Source organism: Rhipicephalus sanguineus, chromosome 8, assembly GCF_013339695.2.
Source record: "Rhipicephalus sanguineus isolate Rsan-2018 chromosome 8, BIME_Rsan_1.4, whole genome shotgun sequence".
Classification (NCBI taxonomy): domain Eukaryota; kingdom Metazoa; phylum Arthropoda; class Arachnida; order Ixodida; family Ixodidae; genus Rhipicephalus; species Rhipicephalus sanguineus.
The window spans coordinates 159597954-159625636 of NC_051183.1; the positions used below are offsets into that span (position 1 = coordinate 159597954).

At 49.3% G+C, this 27683-nt stretch overlaps 1 protein-coding gene across 1 annotated transcript in view; it reads left to right on the forward strand.

Moving 5' to 3' along the window:
• Positions 1-305: 305 nt before the first annotated feature.
• The window catches only part of LOC119402432 (ATP-binding cassette sub-family C member 3), a 311062-nt gene continuing 283684 nt past the window's right edge, over positions 306-27683 (forward strand). The window contains exons 1-2 of the mRNA XM_037669579.2: positions 306-434; positions 5379-5543. Of these exons, the coding sequence (XP_037525507.1) occupies positions 307-434; positions 5379-5543 (293 nt within the window). The 5' untranslated portion in view covers position 306. The remainder of the gene's footprint in view (positions 435-5378; positions 5544-27683) is intronic.

Genomic DNA, 27683 nt, shown 5'->3' on the forward strand with positions numbered 1-27683 from the left:
CGCATATATTTGTGCACATACGAAATAAACGCTCATCTTGTTAGCCAGCGCCAAGTCCTGTCAGTCTCTCTTGTCTCGTGTGTCTGCGCTGATCCCTGCTATGAAGCCAAGCCAAGAAGCTCAAGTTTACACCCTTCTATAGTGATGACACACTTCAGTGCGAGTGGGTCTTTCGTGTCATTCAACAATAGCTGCGGTGACTCATGCTACCAAGCTAGTTGGCTGTAATTGTCACGCTTCGGCTCTTAAGATAAATCGCTCGGTTGAAGGAAAGTTAATCCAACAAGTGGCGTTCTCTCCAACAGCATGGCGATCCTGGGATTCAAGCGGCCCCTGCAGATGCACAACATGTGGTTCCTGGATCAACCCAACCAGACGGCCAAGATTGCGGAAGACTTCTCTTATCACTTCGAGAAGGAGAAGCTGAAGAGGGGGTACGTACGCCATCTCGACACAATCTCCTCCGATAACGGCCGTGCATTGTTAGGCCACGAAATAATCATTCCAGGAAGCGAAAATGCGCCTCTCGCTGAGAGGGCATCACGCGCTCCGATCACAAAATGCATTAGTTTGTTGGAGGGGGCAAACCTTTAGAACCAATTCTTTAAGCGAAATATCCAGATGTCGCACCGAAGAAGCGACGCTTCGCTCGTTGCTGTATAGGAATGCTTCCCCGCTGGGGTTATCGTAAAGTTATGCTCCTTTAATATGTCACACGTTCTACTGGAAAGTTATTCTTGAGAAAGTCGATCCCTTTATTACTGGGTCGTTTTAATTCTCTTGTCTTTTCACGTTGTCCTTCTTCGTTTAACTTCAATGAAAAATGCGGTTTCATACAGGCTACGTGTGCAATACGTGCCTCGCACCACTGTGCATACACTGCTCATGCTGCAAGACGTTTTTTCTCTGTACTCAGTTAAGCCTTGTTCTGGTCCGCGTCGTGTAATATAGACCTCAGCGATGCCACTCACTGGTCCTTCTGTTTCTGCGCTTTCCAGTGGCGGCATCGTGCATCTGATCGGAACCATAGTCAAAGCTGAAATTTGGGCTAGTTGGTCTTGACTTAAATACATAATACAGCGGAACAAAACAAGGACAGAGAAAGAAGCACACAGGACGACCGCTAGACCTCAACTGAAAATTTTACTCTGGACACGTGACATATAAAGTGTAAAAAACACCTAAACTGATGGAAACGTCACCATTCTGCCTTCACATCAAGCTGCACGTGCCAAGCTACGCGTCGCGCATGCGCCCTTCCAAGAAGCCAATCTCCTTTTTCGTTAGGGCAATTGAGGGCACACTCATACACCTATCTGCCTCCCTGTGTATATACATGGCCTCACAGATCTCACGTCGTATCTGGTCATGACCCCTTCCCAACACCCGAGTTGCACCAAATGCTGGGGCGCACCCATACCGCTTACACCGCTTACAAGTGGCCCCCCGTTTGTTGCGGGGGGCCACTTGGCCGATCATTGCGGGGGGAAGACCGAAGCCGACTTCGTATTCGGCGGGTAGGGGTGCCCTACATTCATCAGCTTACGCATCGCTTAAAAAAAGTGGGCAAGAAATGCGGTGTTGATGTGCTCTGCACTGCACCGGGTAAGCTGATGCGGCTGTGTCCTGCTGTGAATGAGAATAGAAGGCAAGGATGCACAAAAAAAACACGCTACCAGTTTCGTTTCCTGTGTTGAAGGCGTCGTCTACAGTATCCCTTTGTCCTGAAAATGTTACGTGGGACAGACGGGGCGCTGTTTGAATGACCGGCTAAGAGAGCATCGAACAGCGGTTTCATCGCTTGTCGCGGGGGGCCACTTGGCCGATCATTGTAAGCGGTGTGGGTGCGCCCCAGCATTTGGTGCAACTCGGGTGTTGGGAAGGGGTCATGACCAGATACGACGTGAGATCTGTGAGGCCATGTATATAAACAGGGAGGCGGATAGGTGTGTGAGTGTGCCCTCAATTGCCCTAACGAAAAAGGAGATAGGCTTCTTGGAAGGGCGCATGCACGACGCGTAGCTTGGCACGTGCAGCTTGATGTGAAGGCAGAATGGTGACGTTTCCATCAGTTTAGATGTTGTTTTTTACACTTTATATGTCACGTGTCCAGAGTAAAATTTTCAGTTGAAGTCTAGCGGTCGTCCTGTGTGCTTCTTTCTCTGTCCTTGTTTTGTTCCGCTATATTATGTATTTAAGTCAGGAACCATAGTCAGTGGCTTGTAATCATATTCGTAGCGCAAAAAACCAGACGCACACACAAGTAAGGAACACATACACAGGACAGGCGCGTCCTGTCTATTACTTACTGCGCTCGCCCGTGTCTTCTGCGTCCTCGTCTGTAGTTTGCGCGCATCCATTTTTTCCTTGCACGTATGAGCCAACTCGTCCAGCATCAAGTTTTACTGAACCATGCTTCCTTACTTATGCCTGCGTCTGTTTTTTTGCGCTACGAATACTATTACAAGTGACTCAAACCAACCACCCTGCATCACCGCCTTGCATGGTCAGTGAGGTCGCAAGCAGTGCATGTGTCTCTTGCTCGATGTTCCCAGTTTCGTCTGATACTTCGCAGAGACGACCTACGCAGCGTGCTTGCTCGTTTACAAAGAGCGGGCTGTTTAGGAAGACGCCTAACGTTTTCCTTGTGTGACATAATTGATGGCGCAAAGTGCACAGCCAAGATGACGGAAACAGGTTTTATTAGGTGAAGTTGTATCCAACTCCCTGCCAAATGATAATTCAAAACTTTGTTTCCATGCTCAGTAGTTTTCTATTGTGTGCAGTACTGTATTTATCCACTGCGCCATTTCCTTTGTGCTATTTATTATTTCGTACACGCTATTTTATTTGTTTGCTGCAATCTGTGATGTAATTTATTGTAACTGATGCATTTTGTTCCCCGAAAAAATTTCCGACGAGAATTGCAGTATAAACTTAATAATTAATAAATGTGATCTAGCTATCGATTTTGCTGCTTGTGTGGCGTACTTTCTCGATACGAGGATCGGCGATTAATATATTTCAAACCGCGACAGTTTCTGAAATCGTCGTATTCGAACGGCTGGCATCGCCATGATTTCGGAGTTTTTCGTCGCTCTTTCCGAGTGTTTCGCTGTTCAAGACACTGTGACCGTCCAGCAGTGAGTGCGAGTTAAAAGCGTTCCTTCACATCAGTCGAATAGAGGCAGTGCTTGGCCACAATAGTCCTTCGCAGCATTGCGATTTATCCCGCCTTAAACTACGCCTTGAAAGTAGGAGGGGTTGGACAGAGCTGCCTTTTGGTGAACTCTTAGATTTCAGGAATCACGGTAGTAGTAAATAGACCGATCTCACCAGATGATCTGCGCATGCGCGAGTTTCCGACAGCGGCACGGCCGCCATCTTAGTTGGAGTACTCTGAGCACTGCTGGTGCGGCTGCCTGCTTTTTGGCATGAATCCTCGGCAGAGAAGACAAATAAACGCTGTGTTAAACTGTGTCCGGACCTCTGATGTATGTTGTTTTACTTCAGGTTACACTGCATGTCCTAGCGTAAGAAGAAAAGAACAACAGACGACGCTTATACATGTAGCCAGCTCGTCTCGTCGTGTTGATGCGCTCGCGTTGCTTCGCTGAATAAGTATTAGTACAAGAAAATAAATGAAACACGAGAAATCACGTTCCTGCCGCCATGAGAGCAAAAATCTTTAGTGAACGTCAGCACGCGAGCGATACAAGTTACAGTGTACGGAAAATAACTTGCTCAATACGCCTATCTCTCCGCGACTACGAAGACGGGAAAAAAACAAACCAATGGGACTAGAAGAACCAAAAAAAGAAAGCTTTTTGCACTTCGTTTTTGTTCAAGCAGTACTTTCAATGTACACTGTGTTGTCAACGCAGGACTTCGATCGCAGTGGTGCGTTAAACGTTAATGAATATGAGACGGTCGCCGTGAAGCGCGTCCGCGGAGCGACGACTGCAGCCGCATGCCGTTTGGAAAAGTTCAACGTCACTGAAATCTTGTGAACGGTAAAATATCTCCTGCTGCACAAGGGATGGATGAGTCAGTAAGAGGTTTCGGTGACACACACAATGCGGCGGATGAGCAGTAGCCCGCTCAGGCCGGCGGCGGCAGCCTCAGCCGATGGCTCGGCGCCGATATCGTCGCTAGGCTTCGAAGCTTCAGTGTACGGCACATTAATAAGAGCCGCGTACGCTCATGTAAGAAGCTGAGCTTTGCTACCGCTGTTGCTGCTTTACGCTGCGTTCGCCATAAAATCACATTTTGAAAGGAATAGGGATATCCCGGCGTCGAAGTTGGCTGCGATGCCGGCACGGTCGAGTTTTCGCCGTGCACTCCATGGCGCGAACTGTACACAACATGCCGTTATGTTTGGCTTGTATCGCAGGTCTCGTTCATGCTAGGCACTTGACAGTCGTCATCGCTTTTAATGATAGGTCGGTTTAGGCATCGCTATATGTTTAAGCGATCTCTGTTTTGCCCGTAAAACACGTTGTATCCAATCTGTCGCCGCTGGCGCGCCGAGGGGACCGAGCACACGTTGTATGAAGTATTGCTGTCGCTGATTGGAGCATCAGTCGCGCAGAAAGCTTGTTATGACGCAATAGTCCGCTGATAAATTACCATGCATTATACACACGGAATTCACAAACACGTTGAACAATACGTTGAAGGTGCGTGGTAGTTGCCGCTCCGTCCGACTTGGTTGACTGTCGCACACATTCCTGTCGGAGGTTGACATCCCTTGAAAACACGTAAAAACCGAGTCCTTTTGCTTCAGGTTGCTGTTGTAGCATCCTAGCACGCAGCACGTGAACCCAACCATCGCGATTCATCCAAATACGGCCGCTAAAACGCGTCAATGCAGCTCGTCGATGCACCAGCTATATGCAGCTGAACGTACCGAGTACTCTAAGTACCGGCATGCACTGCGGCAGCGGTGGCGTAGTGCAACTCGCGGTGAGATCGGTCTATTAGCAGTTGTAAAAAAGTTGAATAATGAGAACAAGTGAGCCGAGAAACGGAGAGGTGGCACTTGTCCTCTTTTCGCTCGCGCTGAACAACTTTGCGCGGGACGTATGCCTCGTAGGTTAAAAAAAGAAGAGTTAGTGACGTTTCGATCGGGCTAGACATATCTCTCTCAAAGCACGCACAGGGTGCAGCTGCATTCGCGCAGTGGGTACTTGGCAACTGCATTCTGGGCCACTTGCTGCCGTATACCATACCGCTTGATCAAGTTAGCACGGCAGGTGGCGTTAAACGACAAAGCCAAGCTCGCTTCGTGGGGTGTTGTGGCCCAACACATGTCTAGCACACGGCAGTGCACTTTTCTCAAAGGCCTTGGAAGCAAGCATCAAGTGCTCTGTGTGCAGGGCGGTTCCCAGCAAAAAGCCGGACGCCGACGGCCGCCGTCCCATAGTGTCTATGACCGGCATAATGACTCCGCTGTTCCGAACCTTCTGGCTCGAGCTCACCCTGGTTGCCCTGGTCAAGCTCGTCTCCAGCGTTCTCACATTCGTCAGTCCTCTCATCCTCGAGTGAGTACATGTTTGCTCTTTTTTTTTTGGTCTGCTCTATGGGAAACAGAAGAAAGCTTACTGGAATGGATCTCGTCGTCCACTTCTGACGATTTAACTAAGGCAATCATATTGCGTGAGCACCAGTACTTGAAGCCTGCGAAGGAGATTTTTTTTACTTACATGCATATTGACATCACTGGTATAATTCAATGACCTTATCGGTCTTTAGGTGTTAATGAGGAACTTTTCTTCGGGAGAGCAGTCTGCGACGGCAACAAGTCTTGTTTCTGGGGATTCGAGCATGTTAAAACTTTTCCTAAATGTGTTGTAGATGTTGTTTAGTATAGCTTGTAGAATGTAAATACTAGGTATGTTCAAACTTAGGCGAGAACCTGAAGTAGTAACCTTATAGCCTAGTATGTTTGCTGTAGTACTTTGGGTCACCGTGTCGAAATATAACAAGAACGGCGACGGGACGAACGAGCGTCCTCTCGTTTCGGCTCAGTCCAGAACTTCCCTCCAGCACTGCGGCGTAAAGGTGCGGGCATACGAAATTTTCTCGCTGCCTGTGGGTTGCGAGAAAATTTCTCGCTGCATTCCTGTTACAGTGCCCACTTATATACCAGCCAACATGGGGATCTCGCAATTTGTAGAGAGGGGGACGCAGCAAAGGTACTCGAATATGACATTTATGGTTTCTCATGACACCATCTGCGTCATAGGCAGCTATCTCTTAGTGGTTGCTAGTAATATTTTAGACATCGTAATGTCGCTCGTAATTATACGACGCTTGCGTAATTAGAAATGTGTTATGTCTCCGTGAAATCCTTCCCCACTCACCATACTTCTCATCGTGTCACGACTGAAGTGCGGTGAGGCTCATTAAGTACATAGGGGCGTGAAAACGGTCAAGTTTAGAGCTGTATTCAATACGACTTTTTTTTTTCGGATAGCGAGGCAACAATTTACAAAACAGCCTTGGAAGTCAACGTTTTACTTGTAACTAATATTGACAAAGCTTAAAAGGAACATTGCTATTACTTTTAAGCGAAGGAAATCACCACAGTCATTTAGACTGTGAGAAATAGAGCGACGAGTACAGCCTTCGAGACATTCTCCAACTGTGGACACAGCACTGGAGGTAGTACTTTGGCACCAGCTCTTAAATAATACATAGACCTAAAAATTAAACGCCATACGTTGAGACAAATATGTAACGAAAGAATTTAACAAGTTTGTTCTCCTCGACAGACGGTAGTTGGCGAAGACGAACAGGAGAGACGCGCGGACGCCACTCGCAACAAGAAAGTTTAATTCCTTGATCGATCCCACGGAGGAAGCGAAAACTGAGGGGCCCTGGCGTCGGTGAAGCCAGAAGTCGGCCACGTTGACCGGGGGGCAGGCTCTCTTGTTTACGTGTGAACAGCGAAGGCCCGTGTCTCTCTCCGGCTCAACGTGGGCTGCACGGCGCGTGGCGTGGCGATCCGAAACCAACGAAACACGACGGGCCACAGCGATACTAAACAGCGTGCGTAGGTTGTTTTAGCAACATGCCGTTTCTGCTCAGCATGCCTCGTTGATCCTTTCCCGCTCGTTTCGTCGATATAAGTCGTGTCGCCACCCCCCATCGTACTTGTAGACGACCTCGCTCTGATCGGTCTTTTGGTTTCGCGAACACGTCTTAAACGGCTTGTATGCCCAGTGGACGCAAAGCTCTCCGAACAGGGTCTGATACACCCTGAACACGGGGAATGGACGCAGTGGACGTCGTCTTCAATCGTAGCGCATGCACTTCTGGGTATCGTTAATAAACATCCGTCGTTCCAGTACATCAACCACGTTTTCCACTTCTAGGACGTTTATTGTAGCGACAAAATGAGGTGTACACATCGATTGCTTGTCTTGGCCCCCTTTGCGGTTTCGTCTAAGGTTTTACGACGTGCGTATTTTGACAACCCGCATGCCTTCGTACGATTTTATTCAATAATTATATCATTTGGTTTGTGATCTATTACTCATTTTCTAAAGTAACGGGAAAGCAGCCGCGTTACTTCTTATTTTTATTTATTTACATATACTGCCGTCTCATTGCGAGACATTGCAGGGGTGGATACAGAAGTTGCTTGCAAATCAGGCATAACATAAAACAAATTAGCGTACAAATGAACGCTAAACTGCGTGATTTAACGAGCACATAAAAAAAGCAAGTTATACTAATGCACGCATAACAAATCAACATTGCATCAGATAACACTGGTTAGATGGTAGAAAAAGGCACAAATATACAAAAAGCGCACCACACATTTAGAACTCGAGAGGCACATGTCGAATTTTTTTCTGCAAATTGTGCGGCAGGTAACAGGCGAAGTGCGCCGTCAAGACCGTTCCAGAGTTCGACTGTGGATGGGAAAAATGAGTATTTAACGTGGGCGCAATGAGACAAGATTAAGGGGGTGATAGCTTGGAGTAGCACGAGTAGGACGCTTCACGAACGAAACTGGGGCCGCGATAACCGATGAATCATGTACAATCTTATGTAGAGTGAAAAGCCGTTCGCACGTGCGTCGGTGCGCTAGTGTTTCAAGCGATATGTGCATGCGATGAAGGAGAAAAGTGGCGATTGTATCTGCTTTTTATAAACCTTATGGCTTTCCTTTGCAAAGATTCCAACTTGACTACATCACAAGAGAAGTAGGTGGACCACACAATTGACGCGTACTCCAAGATTGGGCTGATTAGGGTTTTGTACGCAGTTAATTTGCAGTCCTTAGTAGCATCCTTCAATGTACGGCTTAAGTAGAATAGTTTGCGAAGGGCTTTGGAGTGAATGCGGTCTATGTGTTTCTGCCATTTCAAATGATGTGTGCAAGACACCCCAAGGTATTTAAACTCATCTACGTGTGCGATGTTAGCTCCACTGTAACCAGAAGAAAAACGTAACGGCTAAAGTCATAGAGACTGTCTTCGTTAGATTAGTAGATAGTTGCCAGGAATCGCTCCAGGCACAGAGCCTAGAAAAAACCTCATTTAATAGGAACTGGTCAGCACTCTTGGAAATTACAGAATATAGAACACAGTCATCTGCATTGGCTTGCAGTTTAACTGGCATGTTTTGAATGACCTTCACGACGTCATTAATATAAATGACAAATAAAAGCGGACCCAATACAGAGCCTTGGGGGACACCGGATTTAACTTCAACGGTATAGGACTTTTCTTTGTTAAAAGAAACATACTGAAGTCTACGATGCAGATAATCAACGATCCAAGAAATCAGTGCGTCATTTTTTTGTTACCTCACGAAGCTTGAGAAGTTTTCGGTGACAGACCGAGTCAAAAGCTTTGACGTAATTTATAAAGATAGCGTCCAGCTGACCTTGATTGTTAAGTACCGAAGCAATGTCACGCGAAAACTCGACGAGTTGCGGGATTTTCGAGTAACCCGGTCGAAAACCGTGCTGGCAGGACGAGATCACGTTATTCTCAGTTAAGTACTTAGCAATGTGTTTGTGTACAATGTGCTCTAGTAACTTACATGTGGTAGATAACAACGAAATTGGCCCGTAGTTAAAAATTATTTGTTTGTTACCGGACTGGGATGACGTTAGCTGTCTTCCATGTGCAAGGAACGGTAGACGTCTCAAGAGACTTCCTAAAGATGATTGTTAGGTAGCGAGCATTCCACTCGGAGTAACGTTTAAGAAGAATGTTACGAATGTCGTCAGGACTGCTGCTTTTGGTTGTGTTGACATTCAACAAAAGGTTATGTACACCTTCATAAGAAACAACAATGTCAGGGAGTGCTGGGAGGGATGGAGGGTTAAAAGGTGGAGTGGAGCCATCGTCATCGACGAAAACAGACTGAAAAAAGTTATTGAACGCCTCGGAGATGCAGGAAGGCTCAGAAAAGGGGGTGCCATCCACGAGGAACGATGAAGTGCTAGACGCTTTAGGATTGATTGTTTTCCAGAACCGCGAGGGGTTATCTTTGAGAACAGTTGATAGGGTGACGTTATAGTAGAAGTGTTTCGCCTCATACATTTTGGCTTTTAGTGTGGTCTTTAATGAGCTTAGAAGACTAAGGAATGGTCTTTGTGGCAGCGTTTACGAACACGTTAACTGTAACTGTAACTGTCACAGTAACTGTAACAGGTTACTTTTGGAAACTGTGTAACTGTAACAGTTACTTTTTTGGCTTAGGTAACTAACTGTAAAACTGTTACATTTTAATGGTAACGTGCCTATGACTGCCCCGTATATCCAGTGCCCCGTGCACTGGATCTTGACCTGCTGCAATGTAGTGCCGGTGGGAGATTGCGTAGTTGAACAATAATGGTTCGCAGCGTACACGTTAACTAGAAGCGGACCGCGGGTCTCTGTGTCTAATTTTTTTCTGTCTCTCATTGCCCAATAGCAGTGATCTTGCTATTGTGGGAAACATCGGCGCACACTGCATGCTTCGCCCCTCCACATGTTTCACGTTAGTGGAGCTGAAACACACTTCCCTACATGCTTTTTATTGTTTGTAATAGCTCTCTAGGGCTGAGCCTCTGAGAGTTTTATTCAGGACAAAGCCATTTGTTCCCAAACCACACAAGACTTTTATTTACGAATTAAAGCGAAAGACTGTCTACATAAAACTAAACACTGAACAAAAGGTTCACTGCATACGGTAAATACTTCTACCGGCACACAAACTGAAAGTTCAGCTACTCAAACCAAGCTGTATAGCTCGGCACGGATGAGCGGCGTAGCAATGGTAGAAATGGTGGTCAGTCTCACTCTGTCGTTGAGGGCTCGGCGACGTTTACGAAACCGGAACGCGGTGGCTTCGGCTAGGGCAGTGGACGCGGCTTGCTGGCTGGCTACGAAGAGGAAACGCTGGCTCGGACCCGTAGCCCGACTGCTGCTGGAGCCTTGGGCTGGAGTTCACGCACCATTACTGTGGCCGTCTCGCACGGGAACGCGACGGCAGGAGGCTCCGGCCTGTTGAAACCCTGGAGGCTCGGGTCCGCAACCCGACTGCCCGTCTTCAGCGCCCGGTCCGGGAACAACCTTCTGCTCGCCTCCTCCTCGAACGCCCCCCCCCCCCCCTTTCTTGTGCTGTGGATCAGGCTTTTTATCCACCTCGGGCCCACTTGTCTACTACTCATCGGATACTGCTCGACTGCCGCGTTGACAGGTGATTGGCCCCTGACAGGTTCCGTGTTGTTCTTTTATTGGTCCATTTGTACGTCGAACCCTTGCGCCTCGAGCCCTCGTGAAGTTATTCGTCGTCGTCTTCCATACGGCACTGTGCTCATCCCGTGCGCGCCCTATATGCGAATGGCTTCGACGACTTCCGACAACAAGACATGGCCTCGATTGCTGAGCAGCTCCTGGGTGGACCTGGGGTGAGGTGGACCGGCGTATCGCATGACATGGTCAACAGCGACGACGGCCCAGCGGTTACGAGCCGACGTGAGAGGAAGTGGCCCGTACAAATCTACGCCAACGCAACCGAACGGCTGGTTAGGGCAAGGTAAAGGTTGCAGACCTGCTGGCGGCATGTGCGTTCAAGTTTTTCGGCGCCGAAAATCGAGGCAGGAGCGAACGAACTTCTGCGCGTAGTGAAACATCCCTCGCCAAAACTACCGTTGTCGAATGCGGTGGCAAGTTTTGGATACTCCAGAGCAGTGTTGTGGAATGGGCGCCTCCATTCCATTCCAATTCCATTCCTTTCAAGTCCTTGGAATGAAAAAAACTTATCCCATTCCCACTGCGGGAATGGCCGGGCAGTTCAATTCCATTCCTGTAATTCCTCAACGTAGGAAAGGCACCTTGATAGTTTTATCGAGTTAAGAATGAACGCCCCATAAAGCTGATTCCATCAGATGCATTAAGAACTGCAAACGTACGCAATAACACGTTACCAACGTCGAGGGATCGCAGCTTGGTGACATATCTCGTGCAGTACAACCATCCTACTAATTCCCAGAGGGGCAGTTCTCCCGCTATCTAGAGTATTTGCATGGTCAGCATGTTTGATGTTTTGGTGATGTTTAAGTATTTTTTAGGCTTAAATGTGTTAATGCTAAAACGACGACATAGCGTATTTTTATGCTGATAAAAGTAGTATTCAAGAAGACTAAACTGTTTTGCCACGCGTCTGGAGCGGTCGTGAATGTGGAGAAAACTAAGATTTCGTTAATGTGGAACAAAACCCCCTAGATCTGCTGGTATTAGTTGGAAGTTCCCTCTGCATCGAATACCGAACACTGGGCCACACTGCTCGTCAGCACTCACGCTTGTCGAGCGCGCCTCGCAAGCATGGATGGGGTGAGGAGAACTTCCTGTGTTCGCCTGTGCGCAGGTATGCAATGTCTTCCTTGTCGCAACGGTTATTTAAGTGTGTCGGGTACTAAAGTGCTCGTGAGATAAAGATCAGGCTGTGCGTAGAGTATACGCCGCTTTCATGTGGGAGTATCAATGGGAACCAATGCGCAAGGATAATTTTTCTCCCTTCAGTATCTACAGGGATAATGAATTTGTTTGTACTCAACTAATGCCTCAGTTTGTAGTAGGCGCGTTGCTTATAAATGTACCGTGCTTGTAATCAGCCAAGTCATCTTAAAAATACTGCTTTATTGTTAAACTCGAGGCTCTGACTTGCTAATGTCTGAAGTTTCAAAAACAGCACGTAGATGAAAATGTGCTCTATTTTCGGAAAAAGACGTAATTCCGTTCCCATTCCATTCCGTGCAAAATGCGCTTAATTCCATTGCCATTCCATTCCTCCATGCGCTGTCTCCATTTCATGCCCATTCCATTCCGGGGTCGCGACAATGTGAAATGATTCCGGAGTCATTCCAATTCCGGAGTGGCAACTCCGCAACAGTGCTCCAGAGTGCGCACACTGCGGATTTTAGTGGAACGACTCTGGAGGCCGTCGGCGTTGTAATTGCGTTGGTGAAGTTGGTCGTCTCGAATGGCGAAATGGTGGGCTTGACGACGCAACGCGCGAGTGTTTGGTGTTGCCGATGGATCAGTGAGCAACTCTGACAGCGAGGCTATCCATTTATTCTTGCGCTGTTTGGTAGCGATGTTGTGAATGTCGACGGAAGAGACGGCACTGAGCTGTGAGCATTGTCGTCAGGCAAGAGCGAGCGCGAGAGGGCGTCGGAGTCAGCAAGTTGGCCTCCGTTAGGGTACAGCACGCGCATATCGTAGCCTTGCAGACGAAGTGCCCAGCTGGCGAGGCGGCCTGGGGGATCCTTCAAATACAACCAGCATACTGCATGATGGTCGGTAACGACATCAAATCGGCGGCCATAGAAGTAAGGTCGGAAGTTCGTAAGGGCCCAGATGATCCCTAGGCATTCTCTTTCCGTGACGGCGCAATTGGTCTCGGCTTTAGTAAGCGTACGGCTTGCATATGCCTCGACATATTCACAAACAGTGGTTTGCGCTGCGCAAGGACAGTGCCGAGGCCAACACCGCTGGTGTCCTTGTGTACCTCTGTAGGGGCCGTAGGGACGTAGTGGCGTAGGATGGGAGGAAAGGTCAACAAACGACGGAGATTTGCGAAAGCGTCGTCGCACTCTGACGAACACGAATTGAGGGGTCCGTTACTTCGAAAGAGCTTGATCAGTGGCGATGCGACAGTGGTGAAATTTCGAATGAAGCTCCGAAAGTAGGAACACAGCCCTGCGAAACTGTGCAGTTCTTTGAAGGACGTAGGCTTGGGAAACTCGGTCACGGCCCGAAACTTGGATGGATCGGGAAGAATTCCATCTTCGGACACGACGTAGCCTAGTATGGTCAGCTGCCGTGCTGCAAATCGGCACTTCTTTAGATTCAGTTGTAGACCGGCGTTGCTCAAACGCGTCAAAACATGCTACCAGAGCGAAAACGACGACGTCGTCGACGTAGTACAAGCATATGTGCCATTTCTAGTTGCGCAGAACGGTATCCGTTATGCGCTCAAAGGTCGCGGGCGCATTACACAGCCCAAACGACATGACTTTGAACTCGTACAAGCCGTCGGGCGTGATAAAGGCAGTCTTCGGTCAAGCGTCATCAGCCATGTGTGCCTGAGCGTCATCAGCCAGTAGCCTGAACGTAAATCGAGAAACGAAAAGAATTGTGCTCCCTGCAGGCTGCCAATCACGTCGTCTATTCGCGGTAGTGGAGAAAAATCCTTACGAGGGATTTTGTTGGTCGTCGGTAGTCCACAAGGAACCGCACTAAACCGTCTTTCTTCGAAACAAGAACAACTGGAGACGCCCAAAGGCCGTTTGTGGGTCGAATAACATCGCGTTGAAGCATGTCGTCGACTTGCTCGCCAATAACCCGACGTTCTGCAGGAGATACGCGATATGGACGCTGCCGCAGCGGTGGTTGGTCGACGGTGTCGATGCGATGTGTAACGGCGGGCGTGCAGCTGAGAGAAGTTTGCGCGACATCGAAAGAAGAACGAAATTCTTCCAATAGGCACATAAGCTGCGGACGCTGGACCGGCCTAAGGTTGTCAGCAATGGAGGAACTAAATACATCAGCGGGTGACGAATCAGACATGGAAACAGCACTGAACGTACTGCAACTGGGCAGGGCGTGTCATCGGGTGAGTCCATAACTTGTGCGTCTGTGAGGGCTCCAGTCTGCTGAGACATTTCTCTCGCACCAACGTACGGGGATGAGCTGGTAACAAAAATAGCGGTGCTGCCCTGAGTGGCTTGCACGGTCGCAAGTGGCACCAGCAAGCCTTTCCTATTGCAAACGCGGTCAGATGGAGAAAAGTGCAACGGTGTCGGAGAAGCTGGCGCAGTAGACTGACACAGCCGTTGACAAGTTTGGAGGCACTTTGGTATCGTATTTGACGAGTATCTTGCTCGAAGCCGATGGACCGTGTGCCGGCGTCAAATCTGAGAGCGGTGAGAGTTCTATCTCGGCTTGAGCGCAAGGAATTCGTCGTGGCAGGATAGAGAATCTCATCCCAGGATGACGTCATGGGAAGTTATGAAGAATGCGATGGTGTACAGAGCGTCCTCAATGATGACACGGGCTGCGCATACTGCTATAGGCCCGGTGTGTGCCACCCTCTGGCTACGCCACTGAGCCACAGGGATCGCTTGGGGCGACCTGGCTACAACTTACGCGTAACCGAGTGGCGCAGACACCGGAGGGGGCTGGTGGTATTCGTGCATGACCTCCGCGATTTCTTCCTCAGTCGCTCGGTGGAGGCAGAAGTGTGGTTGACGGCTGTTCAACATGCGGCGGGTGAGCAAATACCAACAGAGACATGGCGGGCAATGTCCTCGCGCACGAATGACTTGATCTCGGCGAGCAAGGCGAAGTGGTCAGAAATGGCCGACAAGCCAGCGAGATCTGCGTCGCGTGATGGAGGGCGACGGGTAAACCGCTGCCCGTGCAGCTCCTCGTAGCTTGGGCACAGTGTGATTACCTCTGCCACAGTGCGAAGGTTCTAGGCGAGCAGCGTTATATAATATTCGCGATCTTCTCAGACTCCGACACGGTCGCGTTGGCTTTCTTGCAAAAGTCGAGGATGTATTCGATGTAGCCTGTGAAAGATTCACCAGCCTGCTGAGCTCGTTCGCGTAAATGCTGTTCTGCTTGCGGCTTACGAACGGCAAGGCGGCCAAACACGTTGATAAGGGCGGTCTTGAAATCGGGCCACGTCGGAAAATGTGACGCGTGGTGTTGTACTACAGGCTTGCCACACTCGCGAGCTAGAAGACCACGTTGCTCAGTTTTCCTGCCTCGTCCCATTTATTGGGTGCGCTCACGCGCTCGTAAATCGCGAGCCAGTCCTCCACGTCGCTGTCATCCGCGCCGGTGAAGACAGGTGGGTCGCGGACACGAGGGACACCAGGACATGCGGTCGGTGCAGGGAGGAGGAGTTTGCTGGGCAGTGTCTCGAGGCATGGTAGGTGGCAGGGTACGGGATCGAAGGCACTCGGCGACAATGCGCGATGTCGGCAGTCAAGGCGAAGCACGGACTCCCAGCACGAGCGGCGTTCTTTCAGAAAGGAGCCGAAGAGGACTACTCACTAGAAGGCGCTGAAGAGGACGTCCCATTAGAGAGCTCCATGCGTTCGCTACAATATGATGCCCTCATTTCGTCGTGCGGGGCACAAGTGCTTCATCCGCTTTCAGAAGCAGGAATACTGCACAACCGTCACTGCGTTCATCGTGCACAGTGGTTCCGTTCTGTCATGGTGCATGAGCATGATTCGCCGAGCGATTCCAATCCTTTAACTGCTTCATCTGCCGCACAGCGCGTGGATACGCGCCCGTTCCACGCACTGTACACACCCCGTGGCTATCAACACGTTTTATAAGCGTTGCTGGGTAGAGTAACTGCTGGAAGAACACTGCGGGGCTAACGACGCGGCACAAAGAACTGATACTGTCCGCCACGGTTGGATGCGAGAAATGGGAAGGCACAGCGCGACTGAGACAATGGACAAGAACACGCAACACACACGAGCGCTGACTTACAACTGGATTTATTTTGCACCAAACTGCCTTATAAATGCGCTTAAACTTGACAAATGACACATCGGTAGTCAAACAGAAATAATCTTTTTTTTTTCCTTTTTCTTTTGGTTTATCAGCCACAATATACTAACAACCTGATTTTTGCTCTTTCCAAGAGCCAATTGACCAACGTACCAAGATAACAAAACCTAGAAATGGACACTTATCAACACATGGCTAACAGCAATATCACAATGCTCACAATGGTACAATGATTTAACCTGCTGGCGCAAGAAAAAAAAAGACAGAAAAAAGAAAAACAAAAAGGCACAAAAGAAAGATGGTTGATCCCTCTGTCATAGGAATCGGTATAACACGAAAGTGAAACGTGTCGTCACAGAAGTAATTGATTGCTTTAGTGCACTGGTATATCAGAGCTCGCATAATATCTGTTGTTGTTTGGCAGATGTAGCACCGCCTAATGTGGACGCACTCACGTTGACGTCTAGTGGCACATCTCCGTACCGACGACTAACGCCCATGATTATGATTTAACCCTTGCGATAGCTGAAGTTCTTAACATCGCATATGGTGAATCCCGCGCAAATATGTCATCAAAAAGCACATAATAAACACTGAGACTCGGTATGCACTCCTCCAAAGCGTCGTGAAACGCGAAGAGAAACGCTACGCGCGTTGTGTCTTCCCTCTAGCCTGGCAGTTAATTCTCACAGGGCGAGCGGTAACGCGGTACGACAGCCCCGACAGCCAGGCGAGCGTCGGAGAGCTATTTTTCGATATGGATGGACGCTATGAGCCAGGTTTGGGCTGAAGCAGCGGTGGCTGAAGCCACCGCCTCGCGGTGTGTTAAACGAAAACATTTCTATTGCAAACGCGCGGCATAGTACGGTCGCAGCAACGGCGCGTTTTTTTGTTTTGTTTTTCGAGCCTGGTGGCACACATGTCACGACCCCGTTATAAAGGGGACGCTTAGAGCATCCATCCATCCATCCATGCAAGAGCACTGTGAGAGGAAAGTGTGAAAGATAAAAGGCGCGTTCATGTAGTCTCTGATACGTGTTCGGCGGTAGCTTGGCAATAAAGAAAAAAAAAGTTCGGCGGTAGCTTAGTGGGCTAAAGCGCGCCCGCCAGCCATCGTCGCGGACCGAGAGGTCATGGGTTCGACTCCTGTCAACGGTACTTTTTTCTTATAGTTTTTTTGTTTGCCATTTGATGGCGTTCATTTTGCTGACGTATTTCCGTGACGGAAATACGTCAAGAAAATCTTGGTGAACCCGGCATAAAACACTTTCGTGTTAAAAAACGGGAGAAAGCATGAACATATGCATTGGTGAAACACTGTAGAAGCTAAACAAAACCATCAAGATACTGAATCTCGGCGTCATTCAGTAAAACGGAAGGCCTGCTTACGCAGTTGTCCGACGATTTGTTAATAAAGAGAGCTTCAATAAGCTTCAATAAGCTCCGTCCTGTCACTTGATTTCTTCAAAAACTTTGTAGCGGAAAAGCCGGCGAGCAACCGCACCTCCTGCATTGCTCCGCTAAAAAGCCTCCGGACTTATTTCGAACATTTAGGTTATGCTCCTTGGCGCGCTCATTGAGGCACCGTCCTGTTTGGCCGATGTATCGGCGACCGCAGCTCAAGGGAATGTCAGACTACATTTGACACACACTCTGTGAATCTGTTCCTATGCTGCGTTGGGCACTGTGGCAGCTCATCCTTTCTTGTCATTGTACATAGTTTTGACAACTTGCATGGTGCAGAAAATACAATTTGAACATCGTGCCTCGAGGAAATCGTCTAATTTTGTGTGACAGTTTATGGATGTATGGAATGACATGTACCGGCTGCTTTCGCTTGCCTTGGCTAACTTTTGTGCTCGGGCACTTAATCCTTCGAAGCAAAGCCTCTGAAACTGCGGTGATGAGCGCCGACGGATACCCGGCTTCTTCCACCCTCGCCACCTGAGTGTCGAAGCTTTCATTCAACAGGTGCACACACGTCTTCTTTAAGGCGGAATGAAGGCAATTCTTTGCGACTCCTCTTTTAACGAGTTTGGAATGCGCGCTGTTGAAAGGAAGTAACCCTTTCCGAGACCATATATCATCATCATCAGCCTGTCTACGCCCACTGCAGGGCAAAGGCCTCTCCCATCTTCCGCCAAGCAACCCGGTCCTGTGCTTTCTGCTGCCACGTTATACCTACAAACTTCTTAATCTCATCTAAGGTGCGTATTTGGGCCGGTTGGTACATGTTCAACGATACGAGAAACAGCGCGACACACGGGACAGTGAAAGAGACGGACCAAGCGCTGACTTTCAACCAAGGTTTTATTCCGTACGTGGGGGTATATATAGCACACGCAACATGAAAGGAAGGAGAGAAGAACAGTGACGTGGAACTTTGTTCACGAATTCTATGAAAGCTTCTGAAAAAATAAAACCATCATCCACTAGACAGATAGGCAATTTCCCTGATGAGGAGCGCTAACGAAGGCACACTCACGCACATATCACCTTTTTTTGTCAATGCAAAATGCCTCATAAATCTCGCGTGCTCGTTGATCCCTGTATCGCCGAAGTATCTTACATTGATCCAACATTGCATGACAGCCGCATACGGAGCTGTGCGCAGCTAGGTGGCTGCCCACAGAATATACCACCATATACCCCCATGTACGGAATAAAACCTTGGTCGTAAGTCAGCGCTTGGTCCGTCTCTTTCACTGTCCCTTGTGTCGCGCTGTTTCTCGTATCGCTTAATCTCATCTAGAGCTGTGCACGGCCGTATTTCCGAGCCCGAGCCCGGCCCGGGCCCGTTGACTTTATCGAAGGCCCGCCCGAGCCCGACGGCAAAGGGCTGCAAGCCCGCCCGGCCCGACCCGACGTACGAAAACACAATCCCGGGCCCGGTCCGGCCCGGCTTTTTGAAGGTTCGCTGCAAAAACAAAACATCGTTTTCCGGGAATTAGGCATTTTATTGAGCATGTCAAATATGATCAAACGACACACGACGAACAGTCTCTAATAGAGACTGTTCGCGGCACTTTTGCTATACAAGTAGACGGCCTCATGCCAGCAACAATTGAGTTCGCTCGCCAAAGCCGTCACGTGTATGGGGCATGCCCATGCAAGCATCAGCTTGCACGAAGGCGATCTACGTCGGGTCGCTCGTCGTTGTCGCGTGCATTTTCACTCATATGGGACTTGCCTTAAATCTAACGCGGAACAGTCGCGTGGCGCCGTCACTAGCTAAGATGTAGGGAGCCTACATGACCGGCCAACGGCCGGTCATGCAGGCTCCCTACTCAGGTGGTGCTACTTCTCTGTTTGTCGGAGTGCAACAGAGGCAGTGCTTTACCTGCTCCCCTTTTTTGTTTAATGTAGCGAATGGAAAGGAAACACGGTAAACGGCGGTCGCGGAAAAGGCGCTGTATGCGTGCTGGAAAACAATTCCCGCTCCTTCTCTATATGTCGGGCTTGAGTCGGGCTTTGCGCCGGGCCCGAGCCCGGCCTGGGCCCGAGGTGAAAATACGTCGGCCCGCCCGAGCCCGGCCCGCGGGCCGGGTCGGGCTCGGGCTTTCGGGTTACCCGGAGCCCGTGCACACCTCTAATCTCATCTACCCACCTAATTTTCTGTCTCCCCCTCACGCGTTTGCCATCTCTTGGAATCCAGTCAGTTACCCTTTTATCCTGCCGACGTGCTACGTGCCCGGCCCATATCCATTTCTTCTTCTTGATTTCAACTATGATGTCCTTAACCGCCGTTTGTTCCCTGACCCACTCTATGTTCCTGTCTCTTAAGGTTATACCTATCATTCTCCTTTCCATCGCTCGCTGCGTCGTCCTCAATTTAAGTTGAACCCTCTTTGTAAGTCTCCAGGTTTCTGCTCCGTAGGTAAGTACCGGTAAGATGCAGCTGTTATATACCTTCCTCTTGAGGGATAGTGGTAGATTACCATTCATGATTTGATAATGCTTGCCATTTGATAATGCTTGCCATGATTACCATTCATGATTTGATAATGATTTGATAAGGCAGCGATGGCGTAGTGGTAGAGCATCAGCTTCGCATGCAAGAGGTCCGTGGTTCGAATCCCGGTGCCGGACAATTCCCAACCGGATTTTTAAAAAATCCGCGTGATGATGGAATTGTGTAAAAAGGCCTGGGGTGCAGCCTGACTGGCGACCACAGCCAGCAATGCACTCCCTCACCAGAGCAGGATTGGCCACCCTGGTGTAGTACTTGGCCACTACCACCCACATGAATACGCCAATTGAAGACCATATATGGTCGTTCCTAAATAGCAACTTCAGGTCAAGGAACTGCAATTTATGGTCTTCAGGGGTCTCCCATGTAAAGTTAAGCCCACTACCACTGGAAGTGAAAACCTAGATAATATTGTGAAAGAAATCTTGAAATTCGCAACACTGCACATATTTAAAGATTACCAGAAAGTCGTCTACAAACCTACATATTTTTACAACACGAGGATCCTGCATGTTTGATTCAATGCGCTTGCCTACAGCTGCCAAAAATATATCGCAAAGCACCGGAGCAACAGCAGAACGTATACATATGCCTCGTTTTTGTACGAAAAAGTTCCCATCAATCTTGACTGTGGTCGAGTTCGGATAAAGTTCTAATAACATTAAGAATGCGTCATTGCGGATCTCTGTAGCACTCTGAAAATCTAGCTCTCCGTATTCCGCTATCTTTTCTTCGAATGCGCTAAGCGGCTATTTATGTGGTACAGAATAGTCTTCTATATCAACAGAAAAACCGCTATACGAAGCAGGTGATAATCGTCTAAGAACTTAACAATGTCCGAAGAATTCCTCATCAAAGAGGGATCACCGCTCACCAGCAGTTTCAGATGCTTTTGTAGGTAGCGGGCGATGAGGCGTTGCCAGTACCCTTTTCCGAGACAATGGCACGAAGCGGTGCCTCTGACTTGTGAGTTTTTAGGGTGAAGAAGACGTTGAGGAATCCCTTTTGTTCTTTCTTAGCTTGCTTTGCAAGGCTTTCAAGGTGAAGATCTTGCAGCGTATCTATTGCTTTCTTCTTCTGCTTCTTCGGGTCGAAGGTTACTTGCTTGAATTTTTTCCCGATGGCGCACCTTGCTTTTTCATGAAACGCTGCCTCAGGTGGAAGAGAAAACTCACCTTCCTTGTCATCTTGTACGACAACTGGTTGATGTTCCTCGAGGACCCTCAAAATCTTCACAAAGGGTGATTTTGAGGAAGGGATTGACCCAACATTCTTTCTCAATCACGCCACTCCTTCCGAGAGGGCAGCCTCTTTGCTTTGCTCACCACTGCGGTTAGCGACTCGGTGGACCATTGCGAGTAGCCCCGAGCGCCTGACCGGCGGTGGGAGGCTGCATTTTGGTCCCGTGTCTAAAATCTTCTCGACCTCTTGCGGCAGTTGTGCCCCTTCAAAAACTTTCACCTTATTCCCCTTGGATACCACCTTCTTCGGTCGCATTTCAAGGCTTTGAAGCGCTCGTTGCCACAGAAATTCAGTGGATGCGGCGGCTTGCCTTTTCAAGTCTTCCAGCTGTTTGGCTTCCTTCGTCGGTGCAACTCCTATAAGGATGAGGACACGAAGCCAACCGTGAAGCATCCTGACTTGCCTCCAGTACTCCGACTTCAGAATCTTGCAGACTCGTTTACAGTGTCCCCATGACGGCTGCAGAACACCAAACAGGGTTTGAACTTCCAGCGGAATTATCTTGCGCTTGATGCAGTAGGAGACCACTCTGGACTGACACGTCGAAGCGGCTATACATTGAAGATGTCGTCCACAATATTATCTAGGTTATCACTTCCAATGGCAGTGGGTTTAACTTTACATGGGAGACCCCTGAAGACCACAAATTGCAGTTCCTTGACCTGAAGTTGCTATTTAGGAGCAACCATATATGTTGGCAGTACAGTCCTAGGTCTCGGAAAGGGTTACTTCCTTTCAACAGTGTGCATTCCAAACTCGTTAAAAGAGGAATCTCAATGAATTGCCTTCATTCCGCCTTAAAGAAGACGTGTGTGCACCTGTTGAATGAAAGCTTCGACACTCTGGTGGCGAGGTTGGAAGAAGCCGGGTATCCGTCGGCGCTCATCACCGCAGTTTCAGAGGCTTTGCTTCGAAGGATTAGGTGCCCGAGCACAAACGTTAGCCAAGGCAAGCGAAAGCAGCAGGTACATGTCATTCCATACATCCATAAACTGTCACACAACAATAAGACGATTGCCTCGAGGCACGATGTTCAAATTTTTTTTCTGCACCATGCAAATTTTCTGCACCAGTGCTTTGCAATGCTTACAAGACACGTTTTCGCGACGGTTAAAGGGATACTGAGCCAAAATCACAAAATTTTACGAGAACTCTGTAAATGAAATCGCAGTGTGCGATTACATCGAATAGATGTCGTCTCTGAGCAATTTTTTCAGCGGATAGTTGTATTTTCGGTGTTTTTGTGGGCGCGCGCTCGTAAGATTGCCTGAGCTTGATTTCATCAATAAGCTCCTCCATGCTCTATTTGGAGGCTCCTTGCTCATTTGCCGTTGTATGGCTTCCAAGCAGACGACTTTAAATCCATATTTACATGGAATGTCCTTCAGTATTTGCCTCAGTCGGCTCATTGTTGGCAGTGGTAGCATGTTCAGGTCTATCAGCAGCTTGTAGGTCCGTGGGCTGGCGATTCGTACAAGCAGGCAGTTAAACAACAATTCTGCGTTGTATCGCATGGTGCCCTTGCTTTGATTTTGCGGAATGCAGTTGCAACCGCAAGCTTTTGCAGCCGTGGAAGAAAGTCGAGCTGCTTGTTTAGGCGCTCCTCCGAGGTCGTTTCTATCTTTCCTTTCAGTTCCACGATTTCTTTCTTCTGTCTCTCGCGAGCTGCTGCGGCCCTAAGCAACATTATTCTAAGGTTCTTAACGGTTGCCTTCGCTGGCCTCTGTAGTCGCATCTTTCTACGGTGCCTTAAACAATTCCGATAGATCGGCCGTGATGTGAGCACCGAGCAGTTCTTCGCGCGTACTCTGTCGCTACAAGAGTCGTCATTACTGACTCCTTCGCACAACTTCAGTTTTTCAACTTCACCGAGCAAATGTTCCATGCCCGCAGCACTTCTTACACTGTACGACAGCCGTTTGCGTTGCGTGCTGTAGCCGTTCACTACGCAGTTACACTGCTCGTCAACTACAATTGTATTTTGCACAAGTAAGTCTCCGTTCACGAGCCGGCGAGTGTAAAATATTGCGCACATCTTGTTCGATACCTCGTCGTAAAATGCCTCGAAAATCCACTGCTCTGAAGGCAGCGCGACAGTTGACAATTGATCGAATGTCAGTGTGATGTTACTCTGTCTCGCCTGCCTTTCGTTTTGCTGTTCCATTTCTGGAGGCTTCTCCAAACTGGGCTCTGGGCTTTTGCTGGACGCTATGCGTTTTTTTGGGGGGGGGATTTGCGCCTTGGTCCCGAACATTCTGACTTCGAAATGTGGGGTGGAAGTGCTGGGAACAAGCGCGGCACGGCAGCGGGCGCGAGTTCCCTCTTTCCACGTGGGGTTAAAACGTCTCGTCCCGCAAGATCATCACGACAGTGTCTTACAATGTCGTCACTCTCAAAATGAACGACACAGACCTTGCATTTCGCAGTAAGCTTTCTATCTTTGCGATGCGAAGCTTGAATGGCGTAGGGTCTTTTGGAGGTCCGAAGAAGTGTCGTGAAGCGGAGTCGTCGTTGCGGTAGCCGCTCTAGCAGCCCCCCGCAAAGCAAGTCGGCATACCGAACCGTGAATCTGTTCGTCCTCTTTACGCTTCGTAGATCATGCACGTGTCCTCGTACAAGACGCTAAGCCTGGTCAAGAACAGTCGCAAAAAAATGTTGCAGTGGCTTAGCTCGGCTATACCAGGATAACGTAGCGTTAGCAAAGGTTTAGCTGATTGTTCTTAGCTTGCCTGGTTGTCTAGGATTAGCTTGATTATCATGCTCACTGCTGCTCCAATAACACACACATTGTATACATATTATGTGGCACACGTACATTTATTTTGCCATTTATTTTGCTTCGAGATCCGATGAGTTAAGCTTCTCCGCTCTTCTGCGCCGTTGAGCAGCATTTGCGCTCTCCTTCTCCATGGCTCTACCACACTGGCAAACGCCAGTCAGAGGTGCTATCAAGCGGCTCCCGCGCAGTGTCCGACGGCGAGTGCACAACGAAGGCGAATAGCTGCGCACGCGCGGGCGCCAGTACGTCTACCTAGGCTACGACGTCACTCCTCTGGAAAGCGCAGACCGGCGGCAGCGAGTCGCGCGCGGCAGTGGCGGAGTGCGCGGGAGGCGCCGGCTGCGATGCGCCAACTGTGTGACATCAGTGATCATCGCGCATGCGCAGCACGGCTCTTGAGGATCCACGCGAAACTGGCTGGGCTAGGCCAGTGTAGCTAACGCTACAAAATGACGAGTGAACAAAGCGCAGGCGTCGCTGTAACACACGTGCGCTCGTCCGTCGCCGATCACAACATGCGCCAGCCGTGGGAGCTAGACCAGCTAGACCAGAGCCATATATACCCTTCGGGAGAGTTTGGCGATTGACTGCAGCGCCAGTAGTTCTCACGACCGCCACGCAGACCGCCTCTCCGGCGGAGCTTTTAAACTGTTCTAGTAACGTTGGCTTGAACAGCTTCGACGTTAAAGAAGTTAAGCAAGGAATCACTGATTCGTCGCAAGCAATGGCGCCCAAGGATGGAATAGCGGAAAAGACGAAACATCAAGATACCCATCCAAACCAAACTTCATGCACGCGTTGCAATTACAACGTGCGACATTAAGCCGATATGTTATATTCAAACCTAATGCAGGCGCCTTTCTTTTGCCTCCTTCTTTTATGCGCAATTCATTCGAAGCCATAGAACCTTTCACAACGCGGTCCGAAAAAGGTCGAGTTTCTTGCGTAAGCCGCAAAATATATTGAGGCGGAATACTTAGATGCTTCATCAAGCGCGGAAATGAACTGTAGGCGACGGCACGAGTGATGAAAAAATCATCCCGTGATGACGTCGCCGTATTACGTCATCCGATTGCCAAAATTTGTAATGTCACACACCACGACGTCATCACATTACACCGTCGCTTGGTCAGAGGATCACGGAGGCAGCGAGAAACAAGGTGAGGTGCCGAAAGGTTGCAATGCCTCCGATTCTGGAGGCACTGCAGAACCAATATACACACAGAACACATGCGCTTTCAAGCGCATTCAACAACGATGTTAGTGTACAGAAAAGTGTGTACAAGATTGCTAATACACAGGTAGCCCCAAGAAGAGAGAAGAAATAATAGAGAAGGAAAGGCAGGGAGGTTAACCAGGATAGGACATGGTTAAAAACAGCGCGAAGAAGACGCGGACAAGAAAGAACACAGGGCTAGCGCTGACTGCCAACTGATGGTTTATTGTAAAACGCGCAAATATACACAGAAACAGAAAAAACGGGGAAGGGAAACATAAGAGGGCTTCTAGCGGCGCATGCGTCCAGCGGCACATTATCGTTTAGTCATAGGTGATTAGTTACGGAGATAGCAACACTCCTTGTATGTTAGATTAATAGACGGCTCGCTTACACATACTTCATCTACACAGAGTAATGCCGTTTGCATCGGCTCGCGCATCGCACCTGTGTTGAGCGATCTGCTTTTAGCACATTATGATGACATCCTCGATGAGAAGCTTCAGTCCGCCGGCTGGGTCCGGATCTTCCGGTATGTAGACGATTTCCTGGTTTTATTTCGGGTCTGACCAGAGGAGACCTCCTGTGAAGTGGAAAGAATACTTGGTATGTTCCGGTCCTGTTTTCCAGGCCATACCTTCACCCGAGAGCTACCTGTTGAAGGCAAGATTCGCTTCCTTGACATGGAAATCTACCTCGGCCTAAACCACACCTGCTGGTCTTACGCACCACGATCAAAGAAGCTCCTCCTGCCGTTTTCATCGAATCACTCAAAGATTGTGAAACGGGCCATCGCTTGTGGAGCCCTGAGAAATGCCCTCGTTCGCTCCTGCCACCCCTCGATCGCAAGCAGCTATGGGTCGCAAGTTCAGGGGCTAAAGGAGTGTGGCTACCCGGAGAGCCTGCTGACTTCGTTGACTGCAGCTCTTTTGCGAGAAGTGAGGTACACGAGGGAACGCATCCGGCCGACCCTTCAGAAGTCGAAGAATGTGGTTATCCCATATGTACACAGTGTGTCCCACCGCATCAAGAAGGCCGCTGGGCGAGTGGTGGTCCATGTAGTATTCTCGGCCCCCAACAAACTGAGCTCCCTTTGCAAGAAGGCGAATGAGAACAAGCAAGTCAGCAAGGGTTGTGTAAAAAAGCACTCAACGAACTTTGTCTCATGCAGGTTTGAAGTAGTGTACGAGATCCCGACCACGTGTGGGGGTGCCTATATCAGGCAGACGGGCCGTTGCCTGAACGACCGTCTGCGCGAACACGCCAACAACTTCAAGGCAAGAAGCGGCAGCAATTTGGCCATTCACTGTGCTAAGTGTGGCTGCCAACCTCGTTTTCAAGAGACCCGTGTGCTGCGGACAAACAAGGACCAGACTGCACGTGAAGTCTACGAGGCTTTCGCAATGAAATGTAAAGATGAAGCATGTGTAAGCGAGCCGTCTATTAATCTAACAGACAAGGAGTGTTGCTATCTCCGTAACTAAACACCTATGACTAAACGATAATGTGCCGCTGGACGCATGCGCCGCTAGAAGCTCTCTTATGTTTCCCTTCCCCGTTTTTTTCTGTTTCTGTTATAAAGAGGTTTATTAGCGGCGACGATACTCAACAGCGACAGTCGAAGCGGGGCCGACTCTCAGCGCGAGTTGCGTTCTCTTCTAAAAGAGCCGAAGAGGGCGACCCACTAGGAGGTGTTCTAGAGGACGACCCATTACCAAGTTCGATCGCTTCGCTACAGTTACCCCGGGTACGAAAAGGGAGCCGCCTGGCGACCTAGCAACTTGTCACTATGAGGGGGTCGTGGTAGGGCTTCAGGCGCTCCACGTTGACAATGTCGCGCCCTCGACGGCGCAGGTCCGAAGATGGTTCTATGGGTTCGATCAGGTAGTTGACCGGGGATGTGCGTTCGACGATACGGTAGGGGCCTTCGTATTTCGGTAGTAGTTTTGAAGAGAGGCCGGTTGCAGTGGTAGGGACCGAGAGCCATACAAGCGCTCCGGGGAGGAACGTGGACTCAGAAGTGGTGGTGCCACCGCGAAGGCTCTTCTGCCGCTCTTGTTCGTGCGTTGTAAAGGCCTTTGCAAGCTCGCGACACTCTTCAGCAAGCCTGGCTGTGTCAGAAATAGGCGCACAATCAGATGGATCCGGCTTGTAGGGAAGGATTGTGTCGATTGTGTGCGACGGGTGCCTGCCATACAATAAGAAAAAGGGTGAGAAACCAGTAGTGCTCTGAGGGGCGGTATTGTAGGCGTACGTAACGAAGGGCAGAATGGCATCCCAATTTGTGTGGTCGGCGGCGACGTACATCGAGAGCATGTCGCCGAGCGTGAGGTTAAAGCGTTCGGTGAGGCCATTCGTCTGCGGATGGTAAGCAGTAGTTTTGCGGTGAACAACGTTGCACTCTTTGAGAATGGCTTCGACGACTTCCGA